The 23,030-nt window shown below is 42.0% G+C and overlaps 1 protein-coding gene across 11 annotated transcripts in view; it reads left to right on the top strand.

The window, feature by feature from the left end:
• The first annotated feature begins 796 nt into the window (after positions 1-796).
• The window catches only part of TRPM3 (transient receptor potential cation channel subfamily M member 3), a 489,615-nt gene continuing 467,381 nt past the window's right edge, over positions 797-23,030 (top strand). For 4 of the 11 annotated variants that reach the window (XM_059143481.1, XM_059143483.1, XM_059143484.1 and 1 more), the window contains exon 1: positions 800-1,312. In XM_059143481.1, coding sequence (XP_058999464.1) covers positions 1,136-1,312 — 177 coding nt within the window. In that variant the 5' untranslated portion in view covers positions 800-1,135. Of the gene's footprint in view, positions 1,313-23,030 lie in introns of all 11 variants that reach the window. The other 7 variants (XM_059143480.1, XM_059143482.1, XM_059143485.1 and 4 more) reach the window with 5 other exon arrangements.

Here is a 23,030-nt window from a genome sequence, read left to right on the forward strand (position 1 = left end):
GGTTGGGGGAGCGAGACGGGAGCAGGAGGTCCCACTGGGTTGTGACATGAACTTCTTCTTGCCAATGCCAGAACTTCACTTCAAGTGAAATTATCCAATTTCTACCTCCAGATGGAAAGTTCTCCTTTATTCTCTCTTTTGCCACAGGAACCAGAATCCTACTAACTCAGCCTCTCTCTCTCTCTCACTCTTAAAGCCGTCCTTAGAAAATGAGGGGGGGTGGGTATCCCCACATGAGGAAACCCGTCTTTTTATGTAAAGCATCCTGTGTGGCACATTGAGGGTTAAATTTCTGTTGCAGAGAAAGAGTATCAAGTGGCTTTCCAGGAAGATATAAGCCCCAGTTTAGAAACTGCCATTTCTGAAAGGTAAGCCCAATGTACATTAGTTTGCACTGCTTTCTAAGAAAGGAATAACTTGCCGCTCCCTGTGGCCGGGGGTTGGTTCGCTTCTCTCTGTCAGTCTGCCTGTCCGTCATGGATACAATGTGTGGATATCAGGGCGAGGACCTTCGGTCACAGTTAATAAAAATCCCGGGAACACGACAGAGATCCCTTTTACTATAGATCCATTTTACAACAGCTCTCCATTTCTTCGGTCACATAAATCAAAAGGCGAGTGTTTATCTTATCATTCGGAGGCATCGCTTCTCCCTCTGGGTCCTAGCCCCTCCCCTCGTGCCAGTTTCCAGCCCCCCAAAGATGCTTTGTGCCAGAAAGTGCAAGTTGCTCGTTCTGGCTTTATTGATTTTCCCTCTTGGTCTCCTCCTGGCTCCCCCCCAAAGCAAGCGAGAGCAGAGCAAATGGCCCGGGTTCTCCCCCAGTGCCTGACTTGCGTTCGCTGGGAGGAGAGCCGCAGAGGGAGCGCGCGTTCGGAGCGGGCTGCTCTCGCTGCGACCACAGGCTGGTTCGCGCAGGCTGTCCTTCTCCTTCAAAACCGTGCATCCCCTCCCCGAAGCAGCAGGCAGTGTGCCTCCATTCAGCCACATTTGGTATGCATGAGCACGGCTGCAGGGAGAGGGGAGGTGGCTTTCTTAAGAAGGTTCCGTGGCTCAGGCAACGCCACTTGACTAGTCTCCCAAGTTCCAGCAAGCCTCTGCCCTGATGGAATTTGCAGGTGTGGAGATGACCATGGGATGCCAAGGCCGTGGGGGACCGTTTGTTTTCTAGGCATTGCTCAGGGTTGCAGTTTTTGGTTCTCCCGGTGGAATTTGGAAGGGGTCATGAATCAGACTGATGCTCCTCGTCCCCTAAACTGGACCATCCGGAAGCTGTGCCACGCGGCCTTTCTCCCATCTGTCAGACTTCTGAAGGTACTGTAACTTGCTGCTTTGAATGGCTCTAATTGTGCTTTTCAGGTCTAAATACCCAACTTCGCACTTGGGCTGGGACACACCTTTTGGGGAGCACAAACGCTTATGGTATTGGCTCCATTGCCTAAGGCTGGAGAGAGGCTCTCAGAGGTCCATCGCCCGCCCCCACCCCATGGTGTCAGGAGGAGAGATGGTCTGAGCCACATTGAGAATGAGAGTATGATGGCAGAGAATGGGCTGCCTGAGTGCTCTCCCCCTTCAGCCCCCCGCCCTAAACATCCCTGAAATAGAATTAATTAACTTCTTCGGGAGGGTGGGAACCGTAGTGGGAATGAAATCTCTTACTCCTGGGTGTTTGGCTCTTCCTTGTGGTTTTTTATCCCCACCCCGCTCCCTGGGGAAGCCCTTCGACCCACTTTCCCTTTAAATGGAACCTGAGAGAACAAAGGATTCTCCTCACTGTTTTAAAAGCCCCGTGTCCTTAGGTGGTCGCTCAGGTAAAGACAAAGAATGAATCTCATCAGTGGGTGACTTCTTAGGCGTCCTTGTTTTTAGAAAGGTGTGATAATTTTCGTCTCCTACGTGAAGCCCTAGTGGGAAAGTGTTGTTAAATATATGTTGAACGTAATCCTTGAGCTTCTGCTCTGAGTTACACAAAAGAATGGGACTACACCTGGGCTCAGAATTGTCACCTTGTGTTTGCAGCACTCCTCTCTCTGGAGGCTGGTATGTTAAAGATCCGGGAAAAGTCCCCACAACTGCGTAATAATTCATCTTCATCATCTGCCACATAGGGAAGAAAAATCCCACGAAATTTAAAAGGTGCAGAAAACAAGTATTTTTCCCTAGAGGAGAGAATGTACTAACACTTATTTGGGAAAAGTAGGTGTCTCTGGAAGTCCCACATCCACGTGAAGTTAAAAAGGCAAAGTTCCTTATTCTCTTTTCCATATTAATATGATACCGTGATGTAATGACCACTGGATATTGAGCGTAATTGACCACAACAGAGGATTAAGGAATTAGTCCTAAATAAATGACACTTGCAGCATTTTTTTTCTTTTTCCTTTTTTTTTTTCTTTCTTCTTTGTTAAGGCTGTGGTTTGGTTGGGTCAAGTTAGATATGGACAGTTAGTTCTGTGCAGCTAAGCAGCTCACAAGGAAGCATTACCCACGGTCCGAGTTTTCTTTATCCTGTCCAGCAAAAACCCCATGTTAACTTTGACAAAGGCTGCCCCATGTCCTGTTCAAAGCCCCACCATAATGTTGTCATGGCGATGGTTTGCCTCCCTAAGAGAGTATTGAGGAGGAAACGCCAATTTGGGAATAAGGAGTGGGAGAGAAGCGTCCTTGGGTTTAAGTGTTTTTGCTGTATAGGAACAACATGTGTGATAGGGCATGAGAGAGAATGAGGCCAGGAAAGGAAACAAATGAATATAATTTTTCCTCCAGAATCACTGTTGAATCAAGGGTCTGGGGCAAAAGATGTCTTGGCAAATCCAACAAGGACTGAGAAAATTGACTCTAGCAATCCCATGTGCAATGAGAAACATTTTTCACTTGAAGTCATTCATTGGCCCTACCCCCCACCCCCCAATAATGCTTTTTAACTTACATAATGACCTTCTTAACAGGCATGTGCAAAATAGCACTCTCAATATATTATTCATTAATACTCTAGTTTTTTTTTTTTAATGGAAAACTTTATTCATCATTCCATAGTCACAAAACCAGCAGAGAAGTATGTATTTGAGGTAGATTACTTATTTTGAGAACAGCTGTTGTCTTTTTTAATGGAAACCACTGTTGATGCTCTCTACCAGCAGGCATTGTCAATGTTATACCAATACTGTGATTGGTGTACAGTTGGCTCCTACCATGCTTTTTTAACATGGTACTTTATAACAATTCATCTAATAAAGTGTACTGATGAGTGTCCTTTTGAGTCTCTCAATACATGAAAGACAGGATGTGTGTTACTAGAGAAGTTCCTTTCCAAATGACATCTGTATTTTTGAAAGATCGTACCTATCCTAGGAAACTTCAGATAGTGAACATATTTCAAACTCTTTAAAAAAAGAAAGTGACACCAGATTCTTCCAGCAATACTTAAAAAGAAAGGAAAGCTACTTTGGTTTATTCAGTTTTATATCACCAACGTTCTGGATATGGATTTCATATAATTTGGCCTCCTTTGGATTGCTGCTGTCTTACCTGCTTTGCTAGTCCCTATGTATCCTTGCCCTGCTTTCGTATTTCCATTTATATATAAATTAGAAGTTCCTGAGTAATCCTTTGCATCTTTTGGTCTGTGTTCTTCCTGGTTTAGTTTATAAATTAAATATTTAATAACTGTGATTCTTCACAGTTCTTTCTCATTTCCCTCCCTCCTTTGCCAGTCTCCTCTTCTCCCTCCCCCACACCACTGCCACCATGGTGATTTAGTGGATGCCTTCTCTGGGCATCCGAGAGTCTATGAAATCACAAGCTAACAAACCCAATTCTCCTATTCAACAGGTAATTTTTGGTCCCCTTCCAAGCATTTTTCTGATGTCATATGTTTTTTTCCAGTGCTCTGACTTGTCAGTAACACCGCAGAGGATGTGACGGTAATGGTCGGATTTAGCTAACCTCGGATCACTCACCCTTTCTCACAGACTGGGCTCAAACCACCTTCCCTCCCCGCCCTCTCCTTGAGAATGTATATGTTCCTTTGCTAACTTACTTCAGTACCATGTTAATATTTAGAAATGGCTTTATAATCCTATTTTCCCTATTTCCTAATAGAAACAGGATACAAAGGAATTAGAAGGGGAAGGCTGGCATCTGAAGCATGAATTAAACTCAATGAATGAATGTTGGAATATACTTATTATTCCTTCTGAAAACATCTCATTTGTTGCTTTGTCCATCTCAGAGCAAATTTTGAACATGCCAACCAACTCACATTTTGAATTTGAGATTGCACTTGGAAATAACATTTGAAAATGAATTTTTGGACAGGCTCGTGGTGATGATAGCCAAAAGACAGAGGCTGTTTTCAAACGGATACATTTCAAATGGGACCCTGTCCAGACTATTTCTCTTCAGTTATCTATTGCTTCATTCTTGTGTTTTAAGATATCATCTTGCTAATCACAAGAAGTCAAGTTAATTTCAGTGACAGAACGTTCTTAGCATATTTCATATTCATTATTAGGTCTGCCTCTGCTTTTGTTTTATTTGGGAGATTTTTATTTTGGTGACTTAATGATGAATTTGAAGATTAATTTTAGGGCAGAGAGCTTTGTATTGATGTCTCAGTGGACTTATTGAAGAGAAGGCTTCTGAAAATGGATTGCTCTAGGGGAAAGGGAAGCTCTATACTTTGAACAGACTTTAGATACAAACATTTAAGTCAGTTTGTTCTTCAAGACCAAGACCAAGACCTATCATTTTAGGATATTCAGAGTTTTATACTGAGAAGGAATCTGCTTTCGTACTTAGAGCAATGTCAAAATAGATTAAAGAAATTATATTCTGGAGGGTTAGACCTAAACACTGGATCCTAAATGTGCTTTGTTTCTAACCACCTGTGTTACCTTGGGTAACTTACTTAAACTCTTGGTAACTTAGTGCCCTCTTCTTTAAAATGAAAGGTTAGGTCTTGACTTGGATCCAGTGCTAAAATTCCACGTGGTAAAGGACACCATCTTCTGTGGGTATGAAAGGACATACTCTCTTAGTTCATCTGGATTGGATATTCAAATAGAAGAGAACTAGAACATTCAGCAGCTCTTAAAATCATAGAGGGCTCTAGCTGCTAAGCTAAAATGTTTGATCATTATCCTGAAAATGATGGAGTACCCCAAAGGGACGTTAGCAGACTTCCAGATTGAGGCATTAAATACATTGTTCCGGCTATACTGTCGGGAATGGATAGAAGATGGTAGGATCAAAAGCTTGGAGGTCAAGTTGGAGACCCAGACAGTTGATGAGGAGGTGGGCTAAGGCAGTAGGAATGGAGGTAACATAAACAGGGCTTAACACTTGATTCATTGTGGCGAAGGGAGGAATTGAGGCTAAGTTCTGAGTTTTGATCTTTGGTTAGATCTTTGGTTGATCATTGGTTAGAGGTCCCCCATCTGAGAAGAGTCTTGAGAAGGAAGGACAGACCTTCTCATTTTGTGGTTCCTCTTTGTTGAGTTAGAAAGGGGACGTCAGTTCTAGTGGGATTGAGAAAAAAAATAACCCCATGTCATTGAGGAGTATGAGCTCCAGTCACTGCTTGATCACAGAACACTTTAGGATGAATAATATGTAACCAGGAATATCTCTTCTAATATATATTTTTAGATTGTATGCATAATAAACTGCTAATTTTTTGGAATCCAGTCAAAAGGCTCACGTTTTCCTCTCTTCTCCTTTCTTTCATAGTATTAGCCAAAGGATTAATGAAAGTGAACTGGGTCACAAAAAGGAAGTAATTGAGAGTAGTGATCAAGGTAGTCTACCAGGTGAACATAAATTCTGCTGAGGTTTTCTACATCTATAATTCCTTGTAAGAGTAACCAGTGTCCATCATGCTGTCCCTGAATCATAGTGAGATCCTTACAACAAGATGAATTGAGTCTGTCTTCTGTAGTTGATACCAGGCATTCTGGAAATTGACTTCCCTTTGATGGTCTCGAACTTGTAGGAAACAATTAGATTGAGATTTCTTTTTTTTTTTTTCTTAAATTTCTTTTTTAAGATGTTATTTATTTATTTATTTATTTGACAGACAGACATCACAAGTAGGCAGAGGGGCAGGCAGTGAGGAGGAAGCAGACTCCCTGCCAAGTAGAGAGCTCGATCCCAGGACCCTGAGATCATGACCTGAGCTGAAGGCAGAGGCTTAACCCAGGTGCCCAGGTGCCACCCAGGTGCCCCTAGACACCTAGACACCTAGACACATTCATTTCAATGTGTGTTTTAAATTTAACACTTCCAAGGTCTCCTTTTCACATCTAAAATCCCGAATTTTTACATGGCACATAGAGGAATCTCAGTAAACCAGACTGTTTTTGCTTAGCCAGAACGAGGCACTCCTGAGCCACCTTCTCATGAGCAGCGGTTAAATTTCCAGCACAGGACAGAAAACACACACCTGTTCTATCTAGACATGTCGGTGAGCCGTGGCGAGCAAGGTCAGGGAGTGTCTGAGGGGCCGTTCCACTAAGTAAGTGCCTTCAAGATGAGACACTTGCAGAATCAACTGCTTTTAGGCCAACACAGTGGGTTGCCAGGGAAAATGTTAAGGGCTACTAATAAAGAAACTTCTGGCTTTTCATCTCGGCAAGCCAGCCTCATATTCCCTTTAAGAAAATGAGAGAGAGAAGAGAAAAAAAAGAAAAGAAAAATGTGCTCAAACTGAAACCCGGGAGAGAGAGAGAGAGAGAGAATCTGTCTGGTGTGTTTCAGATGGTGGCTTGATTCCGGCTGCCGAGCACTCACCATGTGACTTGCCTTTTTTGTGAAATGTTCCTCGGGCAGCCTGACGGAAATTCCTGAGGCAACCAGAAACCCTCCTTGTCTCTCTGGAGAGCTCTGTCTTCTGGGGCCGTCTCCCACAGAAAAAAAGGCTGAACGTTGTGGTCGCTGGGGAAAGAGGGAGAATGTGGCTGGGAGTCTGAGTCCGGGGCCCCCTGGCTCTGCGATGACTTGTGGAGTCCCAGGCAAGCTCTGTCCCCAGGGAGAGGGCTCTGCCTTGCTGTAGACCGGACTTCCGGCTGCTCAGGCGAGCACTGCCTCTCCAAGTGGATTTTCCCTCATCTTGTTGGTGTAACCTCAGCTGCAGGCGGCTAGATCGGACCCTTTCTTCCTCTCTATTGCTGACAGGGAAAGGAGTTTGACAGCTCTGGCTGACAAATTAAAAAAAGAAAAGTATTCAGTAAGTGTTTATTGAAGAGTAAAGAAACAGTGCTAGTGTGTGGAATCCTGGGGATGCTTAGGAATCCCCCGGAGAGCTGGGGAGCAAATGCCCAAGTCCACCCCCAAATTAGTAGGTAGGTGGTGGGCCTGGGAATTTGCATTTTAACAAGCTCTTCAGTGATTCTGATGGGAACAGCTCTTAGAAGGACCATGCAAGGAGAAAAGCCGACACAGATTCAGCTCAGCTGGAGGGAAACTAGATTAAATGCCCTTTCCTATGCTGGCATCTGGGCAGAACAGATTTTGTGATAGTCAACAGTGAGAGCAAAAGGTTTTACGTAAACAGTTCCCAGGTTTTCAGAATTTAATCATGAGCAGTCATTTATAGATAAAGAAGCAAATTGAGTTCAGCTGCCCTGTTTTGATGGGTAGATGACAAAACAGTCTGGAGGAAAGGTTGTCCCTCTTTTTCGGTTTCGTTTATTTGTGTATTTCTCCGTTTTTGTCTCAAGTTGTTCTCAGTCACAGGACATCGGATTTCAGATGTTTCCGTTCTCTGGAATTCACCCGGAGCTTTGTGAACCGGAGCTCCCAGAGACGGTGTGTATGGTGAGAATTCTGCAGTGTCTTGTCTAGGCCCCCTTTATCTTTCCCCTGTGCCCTTCGGATGGCAGAGGTCATTCAAGTGCATGTTCCTTTGATTCCAGTGGGATGTGGTTGTACCAAGTGAGTCGTGGCCTGTTCACTTGGGGGCCAAGGCCAAAGCGGCCATGGCCAATGTCTACAGTGGTAGAGTTGCTCCCCACTCGCCCCACCCACTCTACCCTACAGCCTTCAAAAACCAAGGACAGAGGAGAATCTGGACTGGAACTGGGAGGGGAGGAAGAGAACATTCGGGGCTTTCATTTGGAAAAACCCTTTCAAAGTTAAAATTAATTTTATACTTGAAATTTTTCTTAAAATAATTCCCAATATTAATTCTTAAAGAAGGAAAGCTGAGCTGAACAAATTTTTCTTGGCCCTCAAGCATAGGGGAAAGATACACTAATGTAACGGCTGTGATGAGTGGGGGCAGACCTAACAAAATCTCTAGGAGAGGGATATTGCATTTTTCTGTTTATCACGCATAATTTATTTTTAAAAACATTTGGAAATGCACCAACCAGGGGCTGCCCTCTACCTCCATTTTCAGAGGCACATGCATAGGAATTGCAGATTTGGGATAGAACTGATAATTTTTACTTCTTCTCCCCCAAATAATTAAAGATTTTTCGAGAGTGGATGGATGGATGACTAGGAGGGAAGGAAGGCAGGAGTGATTCTATTTATAAATCTGTTAACAGCAACACCTTCTATGTTCAATTGCCTTGGAAGAAGATGTATCCACCAAATGAACCCTTGAAGCGTTTCTCCAAGTGTGGTCCAAGACTCCCGGTTACAGAATCCATTTCTTGGGATTCCACCCAAACCAACTAAGATCAACACCGGGAAGGACCTTGAGCATTCGCATTTTAACAAGCAAGGCAGATGAACCGTATGCATTGTAATATTTCGAAGCTCTGTCTTCTGAAATGTGACACTTAAGTAAAGAGACATGGACTCATTAAAATCATGCCTCTGGTAGGACCACACCTCAGTATCTGATTTTCATGGTTAGAAATTGAGCACACAGTCTCTCTAAGTGTATATAGGCCCGTAATGTTTCCATATCTTAAAAGTCCCCACATTCCTAGAGCATTGGATGACTTTCATAATTGTTTCTTTTTTTTTTTTTTAAAGATTTTATTTATTTATTTGACAGAGATCGCAAGCAGGCAGAGAGGCAGAGAGAGAGAGGAGAGAAGAGGTAGCAGGCTCCCCACTGAGCAGAGAGCCCCATGTGGGGCTCGATCCCAGGACCCTGAGATCATGACCTGAGCTTAAGGTAGAGGCTTAACCCACTGAGCCACCCAGCCTCCCCTAAGGGATCATGGAGGGAGCTAGTTTGGGTATTATAAATGTACAGTAGGTAAGTGGTATCCTGTAATAAAAGAAAAGATGAGGAGGGGCACCTGGTTGGCTCAGTAGGTTAGGCGTCTGACTCTTGATTTCTGCTCAGGTCATGATTTCACAGTTGTGGGATCGAGCCCTGCTTTGGACTCTGCACTCAGTGGGCAGTCAGTATTTGAGGATTCTCTCTCTCTTCCTCGACACCGCCCCCCCCCCCCCCCGCTCTCTTTTGCTTTCTCTCTAAAAGAAATCTTTTTTAGAAAAATAAAGCATGACCTATCAACCTCTGTTTACGTGAAGAAACAACATACTTACATGGTTTCAGCTGCAGCAGACTTTAATAAGTCTAACATTTGCTCTAATCGTTCAGCCATTGCTGAATTAATTGTGACTCCTTTATATCTGCTGCTTCTCCTTCTGTCTCCCGTTTACCGTCACCCATTCCCCAGGTTGTCTGAACTGCAAAACCTGGGTTTGTGCCTTTTCCTTTGTTGGCTCTCATCCCTGCCATTACCAGCCGATTCGTTCTGCCAGGTTTCCTCATAAATATGTCTCTGCTCTACTCCTTCTGTCTATCCATAGCTCCCAAGATTAGTCTCTTATTCTTGGATCCAAAATACTGTAGTTGTCTACTTCAAATTGATCCTTCCCACAGTCACCAGAGTGGTCCACTTGCAATGCAAGTAAGAGTAGGATGTTGCCATATTTGACATTCTTCAGTGGTTCCCTTTCTCATGTAGACTAAAATCTAAGACCCTTGTTGTGGTACGAAGCATCCTCATTGACCAGTCCTTTGCCTACTTCTTGACCTTTATATTTTGTCTTTCCTTCCTCAAACCTCGACATTCCTTCTAGCTGGGCTTTTTGCACACGCTCTTTCTACTACCTGGGAAGTCTGAGTCACGCCTCCTACCCAACTCCTGCCCATATTTGAAGACAGAACTCAGGTGAGCTGGATGAATTTAGGAAAAATTCTCCTGAATCCCAAAAACCAGATTAGGCTCTACTTGTATGCATGTCCCTAAAAATCAGTGGGCATTTCTATCTTGCTTTTAGTATGTTGTAATATTAGTTCTTTCAACCCATGGGATTCATATTTTAGACAATTTGGTGTGTGCATTTGGCAAAGGGCTGAGAATATTTTGAGTGCTAGGTGAATTACAGTTGACCGGGGAAATGTCCAAGTAGATAACTATGCTCTTGATGCAGTTCTCTGAAGTTATTACACAAAAGAACCAAATGCTATTACAGGGTCTTGGCATTTTTGTCTAATTAAAGAAAACATTGAGCTTGAGTAGATATACTTCGTGTGTTCCCCAAATTGGATGATTAGTTAAGGAATTGAACCAATAATTAATACTCAGTTAAAGTGATGCAGAATAGAATTACATACTCAAGAGAGAAACTGTAAATAGATAGCACCTGATACCTGCTTTGAAAATACTTGCTGAAAGAGAAAGTGAGAGATTGTAATTACCTCATCTATCAATTATGTTGGATAAAGGACATTCCTTAATTTGTGATGTAAGAGACTTTAACATATTACCTTTAATAATGTTATTGGATGTGAATTAGAGGCAGTGCTGTTCTACATAGTTGTCTTGCTGGGCCATTCTTCATTTTTTTATTTTTTATTTTTTGAGAGAGAACGAGAGCATGAGAGAGTATAATCGAGGGGATAGGGACAAAGGGAGAGAATTTTTTTTTTTTAATAAATTAAAAAAAAATTTTTTTTATAAACATATAATGTATTATTAGCCCCAGGGATACAGGTCTGTGAATCGCCAGGTTTACACACTTCACAGCACTCACCATAGCACATAACCTCCCCAATGTCCGTAACCCAACCACCCTCTCCCTAGCCCCTCCCCTCAGTTTGTTTTGTGACATTAAGAGTCTCTTTTGGTTTGTCTCCCTCCCGATCCCATCTTGCTTCATTTAATCTTTTCCTACCCCCCCCAACCTCCCCCCGCTGCCATTGCATCTCCACTTCCTCATATCAGGGAGATCATATGATAGTTGTCTTTCTCTGATTGACTTATTCTGCTAAGCATAATACCCTCTAGTTCCATCCATGTCGTCGCAAATGGCAAGATTTCATTTCTTTTGATGGCTGCATAGTATTCCATTGTATATATGTACCACATCTTCTTTATCCATTCATCTGTTGATGGACATCTAGGTTCCTTCCATAGTTTGGCTGTTGTGGACATTGCTGCTATAAACATTTGGGTGCACATGCCTCTTCAGATCACTACATTTGTATCTTTAGGGTAAATATCCAGTAGTGCAATTGCTGGGTCGTAAGGTTGCTCTATTTTCAACTTTTTGAGGCACATTCATGCTGTTTTCCAGAGTGGTTGTACCAGCTTGCATTCCCACCAACCATGTAGGAGGGTTCCAAAGGGAGAGAATCTTAAGCAGGCTCCACACTCAGCACAGAGCCCTACACAGGGCTCCGTCTCATGACCTTGAGATCATGACTTGAGCCGAAATCAAGGGTCAGATACTTAATTGACTGAGCCACCTAGATGTCCCTTGCTTTCTTTAAATGTGCCTCTTGTGAGTGTCTAGAGATAACGGTAAGATATAATCCTATTGAAGTATCCTGACATTTCCATTTAAAGGTAAATGTGACTTAGAATTTGTTTTTCTGTTAGCATTAGGTTATTTTTACTATATCAGCTGTTATGGATACAAGTCAAATAGAGGTCTTAGTTTATTAGTCAGTAGTTTACCTGATAAACTACTGGGAAAAAATAGATCAAAGTCAAAATAAATTTTTTAGGAAAGATACCAGAATCATTAGAAAAATTATCCTAGTACTGGTTGGCTAAGATCAATAAAATAAGTAGCTGGGAAGAAAGTAAAAAAAAAAAAAATTGTTTTGCATCATCTCCATGCTTTCCCATCTATTTTCTGGGATAAAGAAATGAATAAAAATATTTAAAAGAATGAACTATTATACAGGCATCTGTAGAACATATTTGCTCTATAGTGCTAGTTCAAGAGTGAATGACATTTAAGCTCTGGAAATTTAAGTTGTAATTGCTGAGTGCTTTGGGCCAGCCTAGTGATTTCCCTTTAAAACAGGGTTCCCCAATGATGATATTACTGCCATTTTGCCCTGAATAAGTCTTCGTTGTAAGGCTTTCTGTCCTGTGCATTGTAGGATATTTAGCAATATGTTTGGATTTATTGACTAGATTCCAGGAGCACCTTCCTCCCACATCCCATTGTGACAATCAAACATGTCTCCATACATTGCCAAATATCCGTCGGGGGACAAAAATCACCCCCAGTTGAGAACCAACGCTGTAAACATTACCTCTTGAAGATGAATATTTTAAGAGCTGGGTAGGTAATTGATTTTACCAGCTTCCCAACAGAGACCTTCCAGTGATGGGATGGGGATGCTCAGCTTCAGACACACTTCCTTTTTTATTTTACAAAAGACTGAAATTCAGCTTACATTTGGGAAATTAACTGGTCGAGTTCTATTCACTAAACATAGAAAGACTAAGGAACTCGTTTCTCAATTTTATTGTCAATCATCTCTTGTAAGAAAATTCAGTGGGTCCAATTTGTCTGAAAGTGTTTGAATGTTCCATACATTATTGCTTTGTAATTTAAAAGCAGAGCATATTTTATTTGATTGATGTATCCAGTGAAATATTTAATTTTTATCATCATTTTGTTCTACAATAACTTCTACTTAAAACTATTTAAGAATAATAAGATAGAAAATCCATTTCCATGAACACACGAAAGCGTTTTACTTCAAGGTGAATTTTTTGTATGAAGCTAGTTCATGTGAGCAATCAAAGATTTTAAGATAAATCCAATAATTAGCACAAGGAACCTGAATAATTTAAAGATGAGTAGCATAACATATAGCTATATTATGTATATTATGTACCTAAAACCAGTATAACCTGGTGTGTCAACTATATTCAAATAAAACTAATGCCATAAAGAAACAAAAGTTTAATGACAGCTAATTTTTCAGTCATTAAATTCAGCATGATCAAAAATGGACAGAAAAACTAGATTTTAGCCTTGATTCTGCATTTAAATAATATGCTAGCTGAATTACTGAGAATAAGTATTTTATCTTTCAGGGCTTTAGTTTCCTCATCTGTAAAATGACAAGATTGGATTAGATCATGGTTGGCAAACTTTTTCTATAAAAGACCACATTGTAAATGGCTTTGTAGGTCATACAGTCTCTGTCACAGTTTTTCAACTCTGCCACTGTAGCCTGAGAAAGCAGCCATACACAATGCATAAATGGGTGTAGCTATGTTCCAGGACAACTTACTGGGAATACCGTGCAATGGTCAGAATCTTCATATGGTGAAAATTTGCACGTTGAAATCCTGATCCCCAAAGGTGATGATATGAGTAGGTGAGGACTTTGGGAAGTACTTAAGTCTTGAAGGTGGCCCTTATAATGGGATTTGTGACTTGTAAAAGAGGCTTCCTAGCCTTTTCCATCATGTGAGGACACAAGAAGTCTCTGACTTAAAAGAGGGCCCTCACCTGACCATCCTGGCACCCTGATCTTGAACTTTTGCTTCTAGAACTGTGAGCAATGCATTTCTTTTTTTTTATAAGCCACCTGCTCTGTTATTTTATTACAGCAGCTTAAGGAGACTAAGGCAGACTGACAATTGAATTTCCTATAATTGTGGCAGGGCATAAAACATTATTTTCATTGTTTTCAACTGTTTTTAAATGTAAAACTAGTCCTAGCTCACTGGCTGTAGATAGAGGGCAGTGGTACTTGGGCTGTGGGCTATAGTTTGCCAACTCTGAGATGCTTGTTAAGGTCCTTTACAGCTCTAACATTCTGGGATTGAGTAGGAATGGGAGAAAGTCATTGTATGTCCTTAGTTATTTTAAAATTACCTTAATATCTAAAAGAGCTGAGAGTAAATGGTTCATTAATTATAATAATGTAATGCTTGTTGGGGAGTGGTGTGTGGTGGGCTTGATGTCTCACCATGTAGCTCACATTTAGCAAATGTTTGTAGGGGGTCCTTGTTTTCTAATGCTCTGAGAAAAAGGAACGTTCCAGTCCTACAAAAGATGGTATTTTTCAAGAACTCTATTGAAATGCACAGAGACGGAAAGTGAAATGGTTTTATTTTATATTTATTTTTTTTTAAAGAATTTATTTATTTATTTGACAGAGAGATCACAAGTAAGCGGAGAGGCAGGCAGAGAGAGAGAGGGAAGCAGGCTCCCTGCTGAGCAGAGAGCCCGATGCGGGACTCAATCCCAGGATCCTGGGATCATGACCCAAGCCAAAGGCAGTGGCTTAACCCGTTGAGCTACCCAGGAGACCCAGTGAAATGTTTTTAAAATGGAACATTTGTAAAGTTCTTTTCAATTTGCAGAGTACCTTGCTTTACATCAAAGGAGCTGAACTTCACAGCCACCCTGCAAAGCAAGTAAACAATTACTCTCCTTTTTAGCTGAAAAAAAAATGTGTGTATATGTGTGTGTGTGTGTGTGTGTGTGTGTGTGTGTGTGTGTATGTAGCCCAGATAGGTTAGGCAGCATACTAGCGGGCTTTTCTGATCCCCAATTCAGAATTCCGTCGTGTGCACTCCTTTCCATCTTGTGTCTCCCCTCCACTTCTCTCTTTTCATCTGAGGCCCAACTAGACCATCGAGTTTTCTTAGGTACCATGGAGTCTCATTTCCACTCCTCTTGCCCATCTACTCTATGCTTGGGTTTTTCTTTGTAGACCAGCTTTATCCATTACTCCATATTTTACTAACACTTGCCACAGCGTTCTGTACTACGTGATCCTACAGTTGCATTCCTCATGTCTCACCAGTTTGTCTCTCTCCCTCTCCTGTGGAATCTCACTGACCAGGGTTTGGACAGATCCCCACCCTTGCCTATGTGGCTCTCGGTAGGGGAATTGAATCACCAGATAAATATGTGGCCACCTAGACCCATTCTTCCCACGGGTGATGTGGGCCAAAACGGATTCTCTTTAGAGTGGATGTAGGCACAAGGCTTAACTAATTCAATTAGTGGCGATCTCCCTAGATACATAGTAGCTTAATGATTCTGGAAGGCACCCAGGCCTGAAACTGCAGTTCATCTCAAACTAAGATTTCACTCTGCAGGTGAAACTCAACAAGTCTGTGCCTTTCCGAATACGTAACAAGAGGAGAGGGACTCCCAGCTCTAGAACCTGATTCTGGAGGGCCATAAACTGTGTTTCTGAGGAGGAGCCTTAATGAACTTAGAAACATAGGAATCTCTCCTCCACTGGAGGAGTACATTGAAGTCCAGAAGAAATGCTTTTAGAGTTCCACTGCAAGATGGCGTGATAGGCTCCTATGTCACCTCAAATTCTGCTGGAGTTCTCCCTTGTTTATGGTTCCATGCCTGCTAAAAGGTCGTGTGGGACTTTTAATGGGTTTTGTCAACTCTTCTGGCTTCGTAAAATGGCAGCATCCCAAATCTATATCCCTGAGAAAAGAAAGCGGAATAACGTGGTTTAGAAGTAGCAATAGGAGGGGCGTCTGGGTGGCTCAGTGGGTTAAAGCCTCTGCCTTCGGCTCGGGTCCTGATCCCTGGGTCCTGGGACAGAGCCCCGTCTCGGGCTCTCTGCTCAGCAGGGAGCCTGCTTCCTCCTCTCTCTCTGCCTGCCTCTCTGCCTATTTGTGATCTCTCTCTGTCAAATAAATAAATAAAATATTTTAAAAATAAAGCAATAAGAGTAAACTGAATATGAGAACAGTCTTAGGATTTTTTTTTAACTAACGACACTTAAAGGAATTCAGTGTAAGAGGGATTAACATTTTAATCGGAGTATTCCTGTTTCTGTGGACATTTTTGAGGTGGAAAGTTGATACATATTGAATGCTGTCAAAATGAGCATTTTGTTTTTAGGTCTACAGCAATTCACATATCAAAACAAGAGTGCAAAATTAGCTTTTCTCCCCCATTTATTCATGCTTACCACATTTATTCTACAATCACCTGTTGCTTTGTGTCAAACTGCCAAAGGTATTAGAAATTCAAGGATGAAAAAATACTAGACCCTGATCGAAAGGAGCTAATAATGGAGTTAGGGAGACAGACAAGCAAATTGGAGATGACCCTATGGCTTGGGAGATGTTTTCATAGTGATGAGCCTAGATGAGTGCCACCAAACCGAGCTGGGGAGTTACTAGAGCAAAGCATTGAAGGGATCTCTAAGGGAAGTTGGAATAGAAAGAATATTCCAGAGAAGCAGAGTGGCATATACAAAGGCAAGGAGGCCTCCTAGGGAGTCTAGCACGTGGAGGCACAAAGTATGAAGGGAATGCCGGGACAAGAAGTGGGGCTCCTTGGGGTGGTGGGTGTGGGGTATGGGTACGTTGCTCTGATGTACAGCTCGTACCCCACCAGTCCGCACAGTTGAGGCTGCTCAAGTTGAAATTCAATGCCACCACCTCCTCACCCACTACCTCAAAGAACTCTGCCCAGAGCACTGCCATCCCCAGCTGTGTAAATGCAGAGGCGAGCCCCGATGAGTTAGTCATTAAATGCAGAGTGGTTTAGCAGCCACGGGATGCTTTCTTAAGAGAGTTACATTGTAGGAGGGACCCTCGCTTTGCTTTTCCTTTGTTTGGCTTTTTTTTTTTTTAAGTTTTTGTTAATTTATTTGACACAGAGAGAGAGAGATCACAAGTAAGCAGAGAGGCAGGCAGAGAGAGAGGGGAGCAGGCTCCCAGCTGAGCAGAGAGCCTGATGATGTGGGGCTCGATCCCAGGACCCTGAGATCATGACCTGAGCCTAAGGTAGAGGCTTAACTCACTGAGCCACCCAGGCACCTGCTTTTCCTTTGTTTTGTTTTGTTTTTGGTGCCTGTGGCAAACTCACTTTCCATATCCAGACACTTTTGCAAACTGCCCCCTCATGGACAAGTGTTTCATTCTGTTGAATACATTCTATTTATTTTTTGAGAAGTTTTTATTTAAGTGCTCTCTACAACCAGTGTGGGGCTCGAACTCTTGACCCGAGATCAAGAGTGGTGTGCTCTTCTGACATAGCCAGCCAGGCACCTCCTGTTACATATATTTTATTTTATTTTGTTTAAGATTTTATTTATTTGACAGAGAGATAGAGAGAGTGCGCAAGTAGGCAGAGAGGCAGGCAGGGAGAGAGGAGGAAGCAGCCTCCCTGCTGAGCAGAGAGCCTGATGTGGGGTTGATCCCAGGACTCTGGGATCATGACCTTAGCAGAAGGAGATGCTTAACCAACTGAGCCACCCAAGTGCCCCCTGTTATGTATATTTTAAAATGTCTTCCTCCAGAGTGATCGAATGGCCTTAGGAGAATTCTAGTCAAGAGGAGCTCTGGCATGGAATGCTTTCTCTTGTTCCCGACGGCTCTGGAATATTAGGCAGAGGGAGTGAGGAGCTTACTCTGCCCTTGTTCATGGTGCTGCGCCTCTGGGGAGAAGGAGTGAACGTGCATTCGCAGCTGTCCTCGCACAGCAAACACATGACCTTTAGACTCAAAACTCTCCAACTTCAAACTGGGCTTCTCTGGCATGGGTGTGTTTCCCCATCCTGTGAAATGTCTAACGGGTGAACTACTCAAACCAACTGTTGAACGTCATCGAGAAAAGTTAGTTAAATCGAGGTAAACGTATTCACCGTAAAATTAATGACTTTTACCTCTAACCTCAGTCATTTTTTATAAATGAAGTCACTTAGGTGACCACCATCCCCATCGCAACATGTCAGTTTCCATTATCCTCCCACGTTCCCTGGTGCCCTTCCCAGTTAATTCCACGGCACCCGTGACCTGAGGTAACCGTGGTCAGGCTTTATCATTCCGTTAGTCTCTGGCCTGATTAGGAACTTCTGAGTAAGTGGAACCAGACAGTATGTATTCTTGTGTCCGGGTTCTTCTGTTCTGCGTAAGGCTTTTGAGATTCATCCATGTCGTTTGATCTCATTTTGTGTAAGGGCACGGTGTATGACTCTAGCATAACTCATTTGTCCTCTTTCCTGTTTCTGGACATTTGGTTTATTTCTCATGCTGTGCTCCTACAAATAAAGGTGTTGTGAACATTTCTGGGAACATATGCACTCATGGGTCTCGTTTAGGAATGGGATTACTGGCTTGGAGGGGAGGCATATGGTCGTAGAGTTCTGTGCTCCTTTTAATGTAGCATATGAGAGTTTTCAAAACTGCTGCATATTCTCGCCAAAACATTGTCTTAATTTTTAAATTTTAGCCCTTCTGATGGGTGTATAGTTTTATCTTTATTATAATTTTCATTTTTCCAGTAAGTAATGTGATATTAAATATCAGTATTTTTTTTTTTTTTTTTAACTAGAACAGTAGCCAAAAAAAGTGGGTAAAGTTGAAAGGGAAAGAAAATGAACTTTATCCAGGGCTAGAAACTCTATCAGGGCTAGAAACTAAGACATAATTTATACTATGTCATGTCATCTTTAATAATGAGGTGTTATGTCCAGTTTTCAGATGAATTTGTGACAAAGAGACATTACATAAGATAGGGATAGTAATATTACCTTGCAATGTATTTGGGAGAAATGAGTTATACTCATTTGTACATATTATGGTTGGTTTTTTTTTTTTTTTTTTTTTTTTTAATGTAAAGAACTGAGTTATAGTACCTGCCAAGTGAGAAGCACTCAATGTGTTTTTGCTGTTTGGAAATATAATACTATAAATTTTAAGGATTTTTTTTCTTTCACTTTTGGGAGAAGAGAGAGCAAGAGCAGGGAGAGAGGCAAAGACAGAGGGAAAAGCAGGTTCCCTGCTGAGCAGGGAGCCAACATGGGGCTCATCCCAGGACCCCAGGACCATGACTTGAGCCAGAGGCAGATATTTAACCAACTGAGGCACCCTGGCACTCCTACTACAAATTTTAAATAAAAACAGATTGCTTGGGGAGCCTGGGAGGCTCAGTTGGTTAAGTGACTGCCTTCAGCTCAGGTCATGATCCTGTTATCCCGGGATCGAGTCCAGAATCTGTCTTCCTGCTCAGCGGGTAGTCTGCACCTCCCTCTGACCCTTCCCCTTGTTATGCTCTCTCTCTCTCATTGTCTCTTTCTCAAATAAATAAAATCTTTAAAAAATAAAAACAACAAGTTAGCTTTGTGGCTTGGGAAGATCGGGATGTGACAGGCTATGACTTTAACCAAGCTGAAGTTAACATGAAGACCTTTTATAAAATGTTGGCTGTACCACTAGGGATGTGTCCATATTAGTGATAATGGTTGCCCTTGAAGAGTTGCCAAATGGGTCTGATTGTGCTCAGCTATGGTTACTCCATGGACCCTGTTTTAGGTGGAGAGTGTCCACATTTCAGAAAGAGATCATAGCCTGTTGTTAATTGAGTGATGAATTCGCCGACTCCACCAAACTTTTCAGATGCCTTCTATACCTAAGAAACACTGGGTGATGGGGGTGCCTGGGTGGCTCAGTGGTTAAGCCTCTGCCTTTGGCTCAGGTCATGATCTCAGGGTCCTGGGATCTCGGGCTCTCTGCTCAGCAGGGAGCCTGCTTCCTCCTCTCTCTGCCTGCCTCTCTGCCTACTTGTGATCTCTTGTCTGTCAAATAAATAAATTAAATTAAAAAAAAAAGATATACCGGGTGATGGCAATACACACTTGTACAGTGAGTATGTCTAGCCTTCACAGATTTGAAGAGAAGAAAAGGCTATCTTTCTGGGTGTGTTCTATCTCCCCAACCTCACATGTAGTTCCTTAATTAATTATACTTATACCACCTAGGGGTGGTCTTTTCAAGAGGTCTCCATGGTTAGCTAGATCTTTTGTGTTTGGGCCATGGGATAGTTTCTTTTGTTTGTATTTGTAGTTTTTTCTTTTTTTAAATGCCCCCTTGTTCGTAAATTTTGAAGATCACAGGGACACAAATTTCTGTGTCAGTATTTCATAATTTTTTTTCACCACTCGCTACTGAAATCTCAGACCTTATCTGACAGACTTCTCAAATACATAGTCCTTCTTAGATTTCAGCAGGTGGATAGATCACTTTTCATAGGATACTCAAATAATAAGAGAGAAGATACTTGTCACTTTATTCTAAGATTCCTATTCTACTTTTTCTTTTAATAATTCTCATTTTATAATAAAACTTAATAGAAGTATTTACCTTGGTTACAATCAGGATTCAATGGAAAAAATAGTACTAGTGTTTGAGAAAACTTCAAACAGTGCAGTTTAATGTATGATTTAAGGGATAGGTATTTTAAAATGATTAAAGCTGTTATCTTTTTTACCTATTTACATAAGTACGTATTTACTGGCTTTCTTATTTTAAAGAGGATTTGACTTCTGTGACTAATTAAAAAATTTATTTTTACTCTGCCTCTAGAATTTTATTAAAATATTGGTAAGGGGTAAAATGTATACTAGTTAATCAGGGGCAAAAGAAAGTATATGTGTTGGGCTTGGACCTAGAAATCCACTTAATTCAATAAACATTTTTGAGCATTTTCCATGTTCTAAGCTTCATGCTGGGCATTAGCTGTACCAAAGATGAAAATGTCATAATTTATATATTCTAGAATCTGACCAACTGAGGGGAAAAATGGACATAAGCAGTGAATTATAATGCTTTCTAATAAAACATACCATAAAAATATTCTAGCTAGCAGAGTGTACAAAATAATTTTGCCTGAGGGAGAAGACATTGTAGAGTGGGTTATGTTGGGGTTATATAAATCTTAAAAGAGGGGCACCTGGGTGGCTCAGTGGGTTAAGCCACTGCCTTCGGCTCAGGTCATGATCTCAGAGTCCTGGGATTGAGCCCCGCATCGGGCTCTCTGCTCAGCGGGGGGCCTGCTTCCTTCTCTCTCTCTGCCTGCCTCTCTGCCTACTTGTGATCTCTGTCTGTCAAATAAATAAATAAAATCTTAAAAAAAAAATAAATCTTAAAAGATGATTAGCCAAGGAGGGAATGAACATGCCAGATGGACATAGGAGTATTTGCAAAAGCATCGTGGTGTGAATGGGCATGCCGTGTTGGGTGACTTGAAGTTGATCGGTGTAGCTGGGTAGTGTAGACTCTAGGGGAGTGTAGGCAATGGGACAGGAGCTAGGACAGGAAGTGAGAAGGGCTTCATGTGCTATGCTCAGTAATTTGGATTTTACATCTGAAATTTTTTCTAAAATGTTCTTAGGGGAAAACATTTTCCCCTAATATTTGACAAATAATTATAGAACTCTGTGTGGCAGAATCTGAGCTGGGCACTGAGAACACAGTGAATAAAAATTCACTCCCCTCTCCCAGGATCTTAAGTGGAGATAGACCAACATAGAAACAATGGGAGTTGATTCAAGGATGGGTGGCTCTTTGTACATCATGGGAAGGAAGATGGAAGAATGAGGGACAGGCTTTGTTTTCTTTTCCGGTAAAGGAGTCCATCGCACTCACTACAAGATGAAAACGTTCATGTTTTGAATCAAAAACTTAATGTGTCTGTAATGTCATTTCTGATTTTGCTTCGGTGTAGAAGAGATGATTGAAATGTGTTTGAAAAGAATAATTTGTGCTAAAACTCTTGTTTGACCCATCTGGTGTTCAAAGGACACACACATCCCTCTAAAGAGGAAAGCTGGAACAGAGTCTTGATCTAATTGCTTTTTCCAAACAGCCCAGAAAACTTGTTGGACTTTGCAGACCCATCCCAGTTTTGTTATCAATAATACAAAAGATGGATGCTTAAATGTAGCTTCCTCACAAGGGAAATGCTGCCACGAGAGCCAATGACCTAAATTGTCTTTGAGCATCAAACTCTCCAAAGTGAAGAGAACACATCTGCCCTTTGAATATTAAACTAGTCACTAAACTGGGTCAGAAGGCTCACAAAGAACGCATTTACAGCACTCTTCCCTCTTCCTCTCAGGAAGAGATGTCTCGGGTGTTCATTACCTTGAAGAAACTCATACAAATGAATGCAAATTGCATCCGATGGAGGAGGTTTTTGCAGCATTCATCTTTGACAGCATAGCTCTCTGCCAATTTTTTGATTTCCTTAACTGAGTTTGCGTGAGTTCCCTCGATATTACTCATCCCACCTTAGCTACGGTCCCTCTCTCTGTCTTCTAGTCTGTCCTCAATGACACAAACACGTACAAGCCAGCCCTCCCGTCAGTCGTGAGAAACGTTCAGCCACTGGTTGAGACTATTTCTGCAGATTCTGTTCTATTAGCTTCCTTGAAGTGAGGACTGAGGAAAGACCCTTGGTTTGAGTGATTTTGGAGACTCGAGGGTGACTCCATGAGGAGCTGTGGTAGGGCGCTCGTGGGACACAAACACGACCATCTCAAGAGCAGAGATCGTAACGCCTACATTGAAGTCACAGATGCTTGTGTGTTTCCTGGGGGGATGGAGGAAGCAGAGGGAGAGGCCCTGGGTGTCCTCTGAGCAGTAGCAGAGAGGAGGACACAGGGAAGCTGGGCTTCAGATGGAAACATGGCCCCGGGTGAAAGGTATATTTCACTTTTCAACATGTGAGGTTGGAAGCCAAAAGGGAAAAGGGGATTTAAATTTGAAGCCTGATTTAAGAAGACAAAATGAGTCAGCATCAGAGGCCGAGTTTTTCTTGGAGAGGAGAAATCTAATGGTGGGCACATAATATTTGTTAAATAAGCAAGTGTGTGAGGCATGACCGTTCATCTTCTAAGACAGAAGGAAGAGGAGTTAAAAGTGCAATGGTTTTGATGGAGAAGGAGAGGAGTTTGGAGACTCTTAAGCTTTAGTCCTCCAAGGTAATTGTGGTAAAGATTTAGGAAATGATGGCCGTGTGCCAGGCAGCA

Source organism: Mustela lutreola, chromosome 12 (genome assembly GCF_030435805.1).
Source record: "Mustela lutreola isolate mMusLut2 chromosome 12, mMusLut2.pri, whole genome shotgun sequence".
NCBI classification, from domain to species: Eukaryota; Metazoa; Chordata; class Mammalia; order Carnivora; family Mustelidae; genus Mustela; species Mustela lutreola.